At 37.2% G+C, this 14,710-nt stretch overlaps 1 protein-coding gene across 1 annotated transcript; it reads left to right on the top strand.

Annotated features, from left to right (window-relative positions):
• The first annotated feature begins 6,626 nt into the window (after nt 1-6,626).
• Nucleotides 6,627-14,493, top strand: rgs8 (regulator of G protein signaling 8). The gene is made up of 5 exons (XM_036569568.1): nt 6,627-6,647; nt 8,907-9,017; nt 9,170-9,231; nt 13,720-13,886; nt 14,052-14,493. The coding sequence occupies exons 2-5, from the start codon at nt 8,917-8,919 to the stop codon at nt 14,244-14,246; spliced, it is 525 nt and encodes a 174-aa protein (XP_036425461.1). The 5' UTR covers nt 6,627-6,647; nt 8,907-8,916; the 3' UTR covers nt 14,247-14,493.
• Nucleotides 14,494-14,710: the final 217 nt, after the last annotated feature.

Here is a 14,710-nt window from a genome sequence, read left to right as displayed (position 1 = left end):
AGGTGAAAACTTTCAGATGACTCTTCTTGTGTGTACTCTTACCTGACTAAAATGCATTATTTGCTCTGAATAATGTATTTGTATTTGGTTACATCCCTAGGTGTTTGGTTACATCTTTTTTTAAAGATAGTTTTATTTCAGATTACATTGTCTAATTCAAGGATCCATAAATGCAGGGACTATGTTAAAAAAGAGCAATAATTCCAACACAATTCCCAAAAATATGGAGCTGAATACCTTCAAATTAAAGCTGACATTCTGCGCTTCTGCACTTTAACCTCATAGTTACTGTTTCATTTCATTTCCAGTGTGTTAGAGTACAGAGCCAAAATAAATACAATTGTCTCACTGTCCAGTTACTTGCAGATCGCACTGTACTTCAACCATGTGACTCTTTGCCTCTAGTAGTTTCTAAACACAACAGCCTCACACAGAAAAACTTTCAGATGTGGCATGTGATATTCAGCAAGTCCAAAAATAAGCCCAAAATCTCATCATGACATAGACATAGATGACTTCATTTTTCATAAAATTCTAAATATACCACAACTGACCTCGGCTACAACGTTTTGTTGAGCAAAATATGATGTGAAGTGGCAAAGGACATCATGTTTCATTGGTGAGCATCATGAAGAAAGGGCAGTGCCAAAAATAGAGAGAACAGCAACCTTAGGAGGGCCATGACCCAGCTCTGCCCCGCACCTGTCATGACAAAGTGTGAAAAAGGTTGTGAATGTAGTCCCTGGCTCTGAGGCTTTCTGCACCTGGCTAATGGAAGGGCTGAGGTGAGAGAACTCACAGATCCAGTAGTGATGGCCTCTGTGCTCTGTACACACTCATGGCAAGTTGTATAAAGAGTCTGTGCACTATTTTGGCTATTAACATCTTGCAACATAATAATACACATCCTGCTTGCTGCATTGCTGTTAAAGAGATTTTCTTGGGCTGGCTGACAGAGATATTGTTTGATAAACGTGTCCCAAAATTTCTGAAAGTCCAAGGCTGGAAAATAGTAAAAGATAAGACTAAATAAGCCACTGCTAATAAAATTATGAACAAATGATGAAAAGCTAAAGGCGATTTGTCTAACTGCAAATAAAATGGAAAATCTACAATTCAGCAAAACAAGCAAATCATATTGTAGAAGTGTTACTGAGTGTTTGGTCAAGCAGACTGAGACAGATTCCTAACCAGTTCACACTTCCTGTATGCCAGGTCATAATGAAGTCAGACAGGAACTTCGTCAACTGGACTTGCGCCATAGGGAACCAATCAGTAGCTAATAAGAGATGCTGTTGTGCAGCCTTCAGCATCTGCCACACCCACAGCTTTGAATACGATGGGTATCAATCATCACCTGACCATCAAAGCAAGTGATTGTTATATCACATTTTTCTTATTTGCACAAATTTGATGCTAAAGAGAGATTTTTTCCACTTAAAAAGTAGTGCATTTTGTTATAGCTATATGAGTGCAGAAAACAATCTTCATCAGAATGTATTTATTACTCTCAATAATTTAAAAACATTATTTTTCTCAAGTGAACGCACACACACACACGCAGCTTCAGGGTGAAACTACAGAAAACTTCTACAAAGTGTTAACATTCTTTATATTACATATTTGTTATTTAAGAAAAGGAAACAAGATGTGAATGTGAATGATCGCAAGTACTGTTGTAGTCATTTTGCAAAGTACAGGAAAACGTAAAGTAGCATACATAAAGTAGCAAACCATGAATCTAGATTTTTCCTATTTTCATTTTCCCAAATCATTTGAGCACGCAGATGCCCTTCACAGTGTATGAATATTTCATGATGATTTCGCACAAAATCTCATTCCGTAAACCTGTGTTTAAAGACAAAAAGTGTTTCGTCTGCTCCTGTAAAGTTACTAATTTGGATACAGTTTTTTTCTTTTGGACAGTGACACTACTTTGAATACTAGCAGTGCCATTGCTTAAAAGGTCATTGTGGTAGTTTAAAATAAAGCCACCAATGTTGTTACTTAGATAATAGCAATTACTACTACTACTACTACTACTACTACTAATAATAATAATAATACAATAAAAATGATAACCTTTACGTAGCACTTTTTAGTTTTCTCACTATTTTAGTTGCAAAATGTCAGTAACTTAGAAAGAAGTGTTTATTTATGCTTTACAAAGAAACCTAAATAAACACTGGAAAACACTGGAAAGTGGCTTCTTTCAGGTAATGTGTTCAGCAATAGTGGTTAAATATAACATACATGTATTTAAATATTCAAAAATTTGTGGGGTATTTCAAAGTGATGTGTTTCAGTAGTGCTATAGCTGATGAAATATAGCTTCTAGATTATACCAATTTGACATCAGTACAGATATTCCTTTCTAGGCAAGTTGTACGCAAAGTTTACGAATTGCCAAAACACTGCATCCAGTTCATCTACGATCTAGAATTAGCAGGTCAGAAGCTGGAAACAATGGCACCATGAAAAACAGAAGATTGGGCTTGAGGTTTCCCTCTGCAGAGCAAGCAGCCGAGAGCTCAAAAATAGCCAGAGTGAAGGAAGGAGATCAGATGGCATGACACATTAACAGTGGGCAGAAGAGGCTCAGTAGGAAGCAATCACGCACAGGAACCCAGAGAGCCAGACTGCAACGGGTTCACATTGGCTGGGAGAAAATGATGTCCTTCTTATGAGATGAGCTAGCTGTGAGGGATCCCTTAAACTGGCATGCAGATCCACATGCATCATTTGTCACTGATTATGGCCCTCTTTAGGCAATCAAGTAAACACAGTTAGCTGTGGACTTTATGCGGAAACAGCAAAGTCATTCCATGTCTTGTAATACAGTTTTTGCTCATGTGCTTTTGCTTTGAGCCATATTAGCAATGACAAACTGCTTCACTGAACCATATTAGCAATGACAAATTGAATCAGACTCAAGAATCAAGAATACAAATAACAATACACAACAATGATTGATTCCTTAAGCCTATCAACATGTTGTTAGGGCAGACTATCATATATTACCTGTACATGAGATTGATCTGCTATGTCTTTGGAGAAATGTATATGATACAGTTTGAAGTGCAGCCTGAAACTGAAGAGAGAAAAGCCTCAACATAAAATGGAAATCTAGGACAATCCACCGGCAATTTGCATGTTGCAAAACCAATGTCAATGTCTCCGGGCAGTAAAAGAACTGCAATGTGCAGTGCACACATCAAAGAGAATTTTCAACCGTTTGCTTGCTGACAAGCAGGAAATCTCAGGAAATAAAGAGGAAGCAAAACATTAGTCAGATTAAAATTTTATAAGCCAACTCATGAGAATTTCATAAGGACGAAATACTCAGTGCATACTTTTTCAGTAGCCCCTCAAGGACTTATTTTTGCTGCATGGTTGAACAGTACATGCACTGGGTTCTCTCTGACTAGATAGATTTGTCAGTGGGGTTTATAAATAGCATGGCACGTGTCTGAACTGCAAGGGCATGATGCCTCAGCCTCAAATACTTGATTCACTCAGAAAAATAGCTTTGTCTGGAGATGACTGGGATTATTTCAAAGGATTAGTTAAACTGCTCAGTTAGAGGACGTCTCACAATTTCAACACTTCTGTATCCATGTGGAATGTATCATTTCCCTTAGCAACAGCTGAATGTTAAATTGAAGAGTCTCCTAAAAGTGAGGAGATTGACATTGGACTTACACTGGACCAGTTTATCAAAAAAAGCTGACACTGTCAAAAGTTAACATCTTCAGATTAAATTTGCAAGTGCAGTGTACAAACGACTAAACTTGCATTAAAAAGTTGATGCTCACCTGTAGAGCAGTAGGTAAAACATCTTTTATTTAGCTAGAAGGGAGAGGAAGCTGTTTGACTAGCTTAAATAAAATCAAAAAAGGGCTGCTGATTAATTCCTTTACATACTGTTTACATACTGAATGGTGGTCACTCAGAATAATTTTTAATTTGAGAATTACTATAACATTACTTCTTCAGTTATGTATCTGAATAATGGACCAATATGACTTACTTACTTTTGCTAAACAAACACAGAAACACAAACAGGGAAACAAACTGATTTCTGGGCATCAAGAATAACATGCCTTGTAATAATGCAAAAGGACTCACCAGTGACATTCACTGCTCGAAAACAAAAGATGCATGACTATCTTTCATCTGGGCAAACTTGTCAAAAACTTTTATCTCTAAGTCCACCAATCCATGAATTAATTCAAGTGATAACATAGCAAGGGCAGGCAAGGAAAGCAGAGGTGTTTTTTAGCTACACTCGCAGTTAGCCACGTTTTTCTCTTGAACCCCTCTGGACTGAAGGAACAGTTTTTGTCCTTTCCAGACTGAATGATGTTGAAATCCTCTGGCTGGTGTGGTCCCAAATGTTTAGTGTCTAATTTCTGCTCTAATGGCATTGTACCAAATTTAACTCTTATTACATTTTCAACTTGACTCATTGTATTGCTTTGCCATTATGAGTGGCTACCACAACTAGCCCATACCATAAACAACGTTTACTAAACGTCTGGATGTACGTAAATGAATTATTTTTTATTGGCTGCTCTCAGCAAGGGGCTAGTGTGATCTTGCCCCACAGCTGGTAACTGAAAGCGCTTTGAACATGCGCGGAATGTTTTTTAACTGCTCATTTTGTTAGACGAGTACTGACAGGCCAGCCCTATGCTCACCAAACCAAGACTGCTGGGAGAAGTAAATAGACTACTGGCATTTACACAACAGGTACAGGAAGATATTTGGGATGTACTGGACAGCCCTACCACTGTCATATGTATAAATGCGCAACAACAATATATATTATTATTTTATTTTTTTTTCTGTGTAACTAACATTATCGCTCATGTTGTGCACTGCTCCACTGCGGCATCTGGTGGGGCCATGCAGAGTCGCCACTGCATCCAATTAACACACACCATATGCTTAATGGCCACATTTTAGTCACTACACATAAACACCACTTCTAGCAAGGCTGGCACTTACAGTGCAGTTTTTTTATTTTACACATAATGAAATGAAAAATGGCAAAATCAAGAAATTACAATGTTAAATAAAGTAAATAATAAGTGTAGAATCTGATGTAAGATTTGTAAATCCTGGCAGCATATATAGGACCGTATTTTGTTGAAAATAAAAAAAAAATGACCATGTTTTGGTTACAAACACCTGAGCAAAGGAGAAGGGTCTGTCAATCTGACCATTACTTGCAATAGGTTTAAACTGTGCCAAAAATAAAAGCAAAAAAGGGGTTATTGCTTGTTTGACGTCTACCTTATATGCAAATGTCATCTCATTAAACAGCCACTTCACTTTTATCTGCGCTAAACATATCACTGGATTTTACCTGTGCTAAAAATATAACTGGCCTTTAAGAGGTGCTCTTCACTCAAGGGTGAAATGTTGATGTTTAGAGAAATTAGAGATGACTATTTTTGTAGATCAGTTTTGCAACCATTAGAAAAAAAGTTAAGAGTACACTAGCAATACAAAAGCAATACCTTACATCTACATGTGAGGTTATTATACGTACCTTATAGGTTATATCTCCTGTTTGTTAATATTAGGGCTGTGCTTTCCGACTAATATTTATATTAGAGTATTCTTAAGAGTTAATGAACGGATATCCAATTGACCACATATAAGAAAAAAACAACATTAAAAAAAAGACTTAAAATGTGTTTTAATATTGTTTTAATATTCAGAAACAGCCAAGGGAAATACGCAGGTTTTCAAGAAGGATAAGTAACATCAAGGAGGCTGCCACAGAAGAACTAATAAGCTAACTAGTACAACACTGTAACTGATACAACACTGTTGATGTAGACTTGTCTTCTACAGGTGTTTTTCCTCTGTTTTGGATGATGTTCCAATATGTTAGTCATGTTTGTCAGAAAAATATGGTCCTAACATCAGAACTAGCCTATTTATGAATAAAAGTTGCACTCTCTCTGTCTTCTTGGTCAGATTCTTATCGAAACATCCTTTACAATGCGCCCACACTAAGGCGCTTGGGCATTGTAAAGTATGTAAAGTATAACATAACATGTTTACTTGCCATTATGAACAAAATCTTTTACAGTTCTGTTAAAACATAAAATTGGCATTTCTCTGTATTGTTGGCCTGTATATTTTCTCTGTCTTTTTTGATGAAAGGCAACAAATACCTGAATAGTGATTCCACTATTGGAATACTGGCACCTTGAACAGTTAGAGTACTCAAGTACCCTTCCACATTCTTAGTTATCATATGAGAATTATCTGTGCTGGGAAATGTTCCTTTAGATGACTTGAGAACTGTATGTCTGATGTTTTGAACTGTCTATGTATGTGTGTGTGCGTGTGTGCGCGTGTGTGTATGTGCGTGTGTGCGGTGGGGTTATAAAAGGGTGAACTTGAACGCAAAAACAAAACAAGGTGAGTGTGAAAATGACTAAGCTGTTGTGTGTTGGGGGAGAAACTGGCATCTGGCGTGTCAGTAATTAAGAAACATAGGGACAGTGTGTTTACTAACAGCAATTATAAATTGGTCAATCTCCATTGTTTTCACAGGTAAAGCCGTTACAGCACAAAAAAACACGACCTGGACACAGTGGACACTGCATTAAAAGCAAAAACCAAGGGTAAGTTACAATATACAGTGGCCTTTTGGATACTTCAGATTGTTATCATTTGAGTAATTTCTAGGCAGACTTCCATAGGTTTGCATCCACAATGTCACTTCTGAGCTCACGATCCCATCAATGAACATAAGCTCACTGATATCACTGTGAGAAAAACAGCCCCAGCCTGCTAAAAGTGTTTTGCTCTGAAACAAATATTATTTTGTTCAACATTTTATGAAACAACCTAAAGAACTTTATTAAAGTTTACCAACGGTTAAAGTGTCCAAATACTTTTGGGACCACTGTATGTAGTCTTCAGAACGGCTAATGTAACCGACATTTGATTAGTAAAAGCCACCTAAAAATATGGCTTCAATCAATTTATTTAATTATTTAAATGTATTTTTACATTTATCTGTTTTATGTTCCTCTTTTTACACTCTCTTCTCTATATGTGTAATGGAAATTAATTCGAAAGGTACCATATTAACAGCTTGAATTTATCTTCTATGTGAATATGCCACACCTGTTTTTAAATCTGCCATTTCCTTGTAAACAGCACTGTCTGAACTCAGCCTCTGCTGGACTGTTACTTTTGTTTGAGAGTCCACAGTCCTAACTCATGTAACTTCAGATGACTTCTAAATGTATGTAAAGGTCTATAAGCCTCAAACACATCATACTTAGCAAGAAAAACAGCAAAAATGTTTAAATATTTAAATATTAAATTTAAAATTAAGTATTAAACACTTAAAAACAGTTATAACGTCTTTTTGTAGTAGGTAACCTTTTATCACACTGGAGTGTAAACAAAAGCTACATTTGATATAATTTGATTATTAGATTTGAGCTGACACCATATGAGTGAATAAACCCTTATTTTTACAGTTCTACAACATTTATGTTGCAGAAATCATACAAAAGTAATAGAAAGTGAATTAATGCTAGTTCAAAATAAATGTTCAGGTGCTTTTCCCATAATGATGAAATTATTTGTTGCATTTAATTTCTGATCTGCTCAAGATTTTGTCAAAGACTACTCTTATTTACAGAGCATGGTGACTCTGTATTGTGACTCAGAACACTGAGTTTACAAGCAGATACCATGGAATACATAGCAAATATATTTCCTCTAGGCATCCTCTCAGATTCTTCATCATCTAAACAGGTGTTATTTGAGCATCAGTTACTGAAACTCAGCCTGCACTACAGTGGGTTGAACCTGTGGCCAGATTATTACGCTAGCATTAGCATTGCCCAGCAGGGTATAGGCCAAGCACATCAGAACAATTCTCTTTTTTAAATTTCTGTCACTTCAATATCAGTCATTCAAATCTCCTCTAAATGGATGTTTTTAAGCACTGTTTAGCTGAAACTGAATGTGTACTGTGGTGCAAGGTACCATACACTCGCGTTAGCTTAGCCTAACAGGCTACAGCATTAAACATAACATAAACGTTGAACCAATCAGCAAACATCTAAGTCATCCCACCGAACGGTTCAGTGGCCCTGAGCACGGTTAGCTAAACCATGCCAAAAAAAACTGCACTGAGCCCGTTTTTTCTGTGTAGAACTGTGTCTGCGTGGAAAAGCCACTGGAATGGTTACACTCCGTGCTCACAACCGTTCAGCCCTGCAGACTGAAAAAGGCCTTACTTTCACTTAGAAAATCAACAAAATATGTGTATCCACCTGGCTTGTGTCTAGACACTTAAAACTTACAACAACATTGTTAGAGCCCATTATTACAAGTGCAGCTCGATCTACGATTACGATTTGACAAACTGCTCTCTGCAATTTCACTACAAAAACAGAGGTTAGATTGAGGAATGAGGCATTTATCTGGTAATACATTCAAAGCAGACACGCTGATTGGTTTTGCCATTTCGCTTATGAAATACACCCCTTCATCACCTACACCTGATATTAAAACTTAAAGTGGGCTCCCAGTTTGGGTTCTGTTTGCTTTAAGCAGTATGCTCAATTAGCAGCACATTATGACTTATTACCAAGTCAACATCATGTGACCTTCATTGGTGTGAGGCATTTAACCTGTTGGCCAATGCACCAAAAATAAATAATATGCTCTGATGATATGCTCTACAGTGTATTATTTACTCTCTTACTTCCCAGTGGTACATAAAGTGTTAGAAGTTAGAATTATCTAATTATGCTCTTCTATCACTGTACCTCAACACATTTGGCCTGCAACATCTCCTCTTGTGAGGTCTCTTGGGCTATTATGTGTCTTTATCTGACGAGGTTTCATTTTTCTAGATCCAGAACCATGAAAACCAGACTTGGATGTCTGTCCAATAAATCTGACTCCTGCAGTGACTTCTCTGAATTTTTGCCTCCTGGGCCAGAGAGGTCCACAAGATACCTAAAGTAAGTACAGTTAGGTAATGAATAGTGAAGTATGTAATGAATAAACTCTATTCATCAGATGAAAACAGAAAAGGTGACTGCATTGACAAGGCCAATTTGCAGAACTGTACTCAAGATTTTCTTCTTTATGTGTGTTTTTTTTTTTTTTTCAGGTTGTCCACAGATGAAGTGACTAAATGGGCAGATTCATTTGATGCTCTTCTGTCACACAAGTGTAAGTTATGCTAATCATCTCTGAAACATTGTGCCAATTTCTCATCAACCACACTAAACTAACAGCTCAACACTGTATATGAATACATTTATTTATTCATACTAGGATGTCAAAATTAAAACAGTTAATCATGATTAATGATATTCTCTTGTGCAGTTAATCACGATTAACTGCATTTGTCCTGCTTGCTCAAACTTGACCCTAAAGCGAGATGTTTTTCACTTAAAAAGTAGTGCATCGAGTAATAGCTATAGGAATGGACAAAATGAGTTTCATTAGAATGTATTTATTTGAATAATTCAGTAACAGTATTTTCATTGTGTGAACGCTGGGTTCACGTGGACTGAACAAAATCCACATGAATGCAGGCTCAACATGAAAACAGGGTGAACATAGTTTCCAAACTGTCATCAGACACCCTGCAACAGTGAATGCAAGTTCCAGCTCCTCCGGGACTGTAGCCCTCCTGCTCTCATACCACTGTTCTATCCTATAGTGAGGGAAACTGTAGTTTTCCACTTTGCTATCGCTTTGCCATTTGTTAATTTATTCACAGACCCCCTGTGCAAGCACTCTGCAGCATAGTCTGCCCTGATATTGTGGGGTGTTATGTTTGGAAGTATAATAAAGTAGCTCAATATACCCCAGTGATATACAAATTTACAGAACTGCTGTAGTTAGAAATAACTTCGGTTTTATCCACCGGTGGAACTCTAAAGCTGTATTTGAACGAGAGAGCTACAGCTGCAATGTCATAGCAACGTACAGTGCTTAATAAGCTGGGCTTCAGGCTGGAACTATGAACAGTCTGATAGATCCAACTAGAAAAATGCATTAATGGGACTGAAAAAAGTTATAGTGTAACTAATTTATTTACACTTCCGTCAGCACATGTAATAAGGTTCGGAACGATTCTTCAATTTTTAAAAGATCTTTCAGAGCAACAGAGATATGACAGTCGTTTGTCTACTTGGTTCTTTCCTGGGTTGTTTACTTGTCTTACATAAGAAGCTCACTCTCTATATTGATGTAGAGGATTTTTCATTTCACACTGACTCATGGATTTGGCAGCGATCTTCACTACCGAACTCACTGAAAATGACAGATTTAATTTGCTCAGTCTGTCTCCAGCATCAATTAGAATAGCAGGTCTGTGTCCTTTTCCTCGTACTCACACCTCATTGACAGCGCAGAAAAACCACAAATAGCCTCTTGCTGTGCAAAGATCACACTACAAGATGGCTTAGAATCTCTCAAAGCCTGCATTAAGCATTGGTCAGTGGTGTTACAAGTAAATCCTTAGAATTTTCCATATACAGTCGTATGCAAATGTTTGGGCATCCCTGGTCAAATTACATGTTGATTTTCTAAATGAAAATAAGTTAGAACATCCTCTACAGGAAACAAAATCATTTTTTAAAATTCCAACTTTTTAGTGCACAATTTCTATTCATTTACTGAATTAACACACTGGAACAAATAAAACATTAAATTTAAAGTGTGTTCTCTGTAGTGGACATGCACTTTTTTTCACTTAGAAAATCAACAAAATATGGCAGCCAGACTTCTGCATATGACTGTAAATGGAAAGCAGGTAACACTGTGAACTATGAAATGCAAGGGACAACTTTTTTTTTATGTAGATCACCGTGTTATGTATGGCAAAACCTCTCTACCTGAACTATGGCCAACAGGTTACAGGTAGAGCCAACAGCAGAAATTATATATTTCACGGGACCTGGAGAAGAGCACCTTTATCCTTATGTCTTCAAAAAGTTAACTACAACCTATAAATGAATCAAAAACCTGATCTCACAGACAAAGCCAGTGAAATATGGACAGGAGGAGACAGCAGGGCACAAAATATTGTTTTTTGCTCAATAATTGTAAACATATTAGAGCAAGATGGTTTTTATATATAAGCAACCTGCACATTTCTGCTAAAAATGAAAACAGAAACTTTGTTTTCCACATTTAAAGTTTGAGATGAACTTAAAAGTGGTGAGACTGGCATTTTGAAATGTTAAAACTAGCATTAACAATCACTAAAAAAGACTAGCAAGTTTACACAAATGCAATTATTAGTATAATTCTATAATTTTAACCAGACAAGCCGTTTAACCTAAACACAAAAATAAATGCATTAAACATGACTCATTGAGGTCAGTGCTCTATGCAGGCCACTGGATTTCCTCCACACACCAAACTTGTGAAATAATATCTTTATAAACCTCACTTTGTGTAAAGCGGTGCTGAAAGAGGAAAGGTCTTTCTTCAAACCATTGCCATAAAGTTGGAGGCACATAATTAATTATCCAAAATGTATTTGCCTGCTGTAGCATTAGCATTGCCAAGCCCAAACATAAAACAGCCCCAGACCATTATCTGTCCCCCACCAAACTTTTCAATATCAAACCAGTTTAGTAGGTAGCATTTCAGTAGATAGCGTTCTCCTGGCATCCGCCAAACCCAGATTAGCCCATCAGACTGGCAGCCTGTGAAGTGTGATTCATCACTCCAGAGAACGTGTCCACTGCTCTATAGTCAAGTGGCGGCGTGTTTTACACCACTCCAGCCAATGACTGACATTGTGCACAGCAATCTTAGGCTGCTCAGCCATGGAAACTCATTCATTAAGCTCCCAATGCACAGTTCTTGCACTTATGTTGCTCCCAGAGGCAGTTTGGAACTCAGTAGTGAATGATGCAGCAAAAGATGTTTACACGCTTCAGCACTCGGCAGCCCCACTCTGAATTTGCGTTGTCTACTGCTTCATAGCTGAGCTGTTGCTGGTCCTAGACACTGCCATTTCACAATAATAGCACTTACAGTTGAACGGGACAGATCTAGCAGGGCAGTCATGAATTGACCTGTGGCAAAGGTAGCATCCTATGATAGTGCTATGTTTAAAGTTGCTGAGTTCTTCAGTATGACCCATTCTATTGCCAGTGGTGTCTATGGAGACTGCATGGCTATGTGCTTGATTTTATACGCTTGTTAGCAATGAGTGTGGCTGAAACACCTGAACTCAATCATTTGGAAGGGAATCTACATATCTTTGGTCATACAGTGTACCTGTGAATAAAATATAAAAAATCCTGTTGTGAATTTATATTGGGGTACACAAACATCCAATCATTTACTTTTGTACACTTTCTTATAACACATGTTAAAACGAACCTCACCACGTGAAGGCAGTGACAGCATAGATATCTTTTACTGTCGGTTATTTACATGCTTCAAGACCACGTTACAGCCACCAAAAGAGTGATAACGTGTGAAATCTTATGTATACAATAATCGGTTACATTCTACCCCTACTAAATGGTTGTGTTTCTACATATGTCTGGAATAAACTGCTGAGACATTTTTTGAGGAACATCCAATGCAAACTGCACATATAAGAAAAATCATTTTGTTTTTAATACACCCAACCAAATCTGCAAGGCCTGCATATCCTGCAGTGATTATTCCTATGACTGACATTATTTCGAGTCCACTTAGGTCAAGCCTCAGTTTCCTTTATGCAGTATTTTTATTTTACTTTTAGTAATGCAGACATTGGCAAAGAAGTCATTGATTTCATTTGTGTGAGGTCCTGCCTTTTGGGTCTATGAAGCTTTAACAGAGGCTACAGCAAACAGTACTATTTGTTCCTTTGGTAGCCAGGGGACACAATGCTGCTGTTCTCACCTCTTGATTGTCCTTTTATTGAATCTTCTGAACAGCACTATAATTACATTTACCAGCTCTGCCATTTGTATGAGCTTTAATATATCTGGACAAACTGCTCCTTATAAACAAGCCCAAGAGCATAGGATGTATGCCTTTGTCCTGAAAGAAGGCATGCAACATATAACGTGTACAGAAATATTACAGGGAAATGATTCATATTTTCTGAGAATAGCCTATTGAAAATATAGGATTCTAATCTCATATTATTGTTCTACCAGCTGGTATTTCTATTACCAGGAAATACCAGACTGAACTATTAAAATGATGTGAGTATTAGAATGTTTGAATAATTCACATCACATTTACATAAGATCAGTGTTTGTTACACACATGCTGGGATCCACTTCCAAAAGAACAAAAAAATCTATGGTTGATGAATGCTGGAGTAGCACTCCCCTTAATAATGGGAAATAATGAGCAATCCACATGCTGGGATGCTAAACAAACTAAACAAACAACCTCCTGCGTAAAGACGGATGAGGAGGAAATAACAAAACCCCAGAAAATCAAGTGGCAAAACATGCCCTCCTGACACGCTGTCACAGATGTCATATAGACAAATGAGAACAATAACAGCTGTGCCCTTGTGAGCATTTCCTGTAACCAATATAGCCTGGTCTAAATGCAAAAGTATAATCTTGCATTAATCTGATGGAGTTTTGAGGGGTCGTATGAACATTAATTGTCCAAGATCTCTAGATTAAATTGCAATGTCTTTATACTTCCTTAATAAAGTGCATATTTGTTTTGCAGATGGCCTGGCAGCATTCAGAGCGTTCCTTAAAACGGAGTTCAGTGATGAGAACATTGAGTTCTGGTTAGCTTGTGAGGACTATAAAAAGATTAAATCACCTGCAAAGCTGGTGTCTAAAGCCAACAAGATCTACAAGGAATTTATTGATGTTCAAGCACCTAAAGAGGTATGCAGAGTCAACCCACCAAATGTGTCTCTCCTAATTTTGTAGATTTGTTTAGGTCGCTATACGTTCTGTACTTGAAGATTTTAAATGCCTCTTTCACAGTTTATACAGTTTTTTTCATAGAAGTTAATTTGAACTGCACTTGCCTCTTTACCTTCCATAAAGGTTAATATAGATTTCCGGACAAGGGAAGAGACCAAACAGAAGCTTCTGGAGCCGACCTCCTCCAGTCTTAATGAGATCCAAGCAAAGGTGTACAGCCTAATGGAGAAAGACTCCTACCCTCGGTTTCTGCGATCAAAAATCTATCAGGAGCTGCTGAACAGAACACAGATGTACTGTCAGAGGAAATCTGTTTAAGATTGAATCTCTGGGTTGTTTTGCTTGTGTGTAAATCCTATGGAGATGTTAGAACAGACCTTTACTGTTATACATATCAAAATATTCCCTGGGTTTACTGGAAAAAGTTACTGAATATGCATTGTAGAACTGTGAAGCTAGTTTGCACTTGTATAGAGTATAGCCTAACCCATCACTGTGCTCCTGCACATGTGCATTTAATCTGTACTCCTTCACAACAGTAACGTCAAGTACTTTGCAAAAATCATGGACCACCCTTCATTCATTTAATTTCCAGTCAAAATGGCCATTAAGTACAAGTTATTTTGTTTTTTTTTATTTATTTTATTTATTTTTCAGGAGATATTTCTGAAGAGATAAGCTGTAAGATATTCTACTGTCAAAGGAAAAAAGTGGGGGGATAAAAAAGCTCCAAAACATCCAAAAAGTATTCAAAGATATAGCAACATTAACAAAAAAAAACT

The sequence above is a fragment of the Colossoma macropomum genome, unplaced genomic scaffold (genome assembly GCF_904425465.1).
Source record: "Colossoma macropomum unplaced genomic scaffold, Colossoma_macropomum, whole genome shotgun sequence".
NCBI classification, from domain to species: Eukaryota; Metazoa; Chordata; class Actinopteri; order Characiformes; family Serrasalmidae; genus Colossoma; species Colossoma macropomum.
This window is presented reverse-complemented; position numbering and strand designations above follow the sequence as displayed.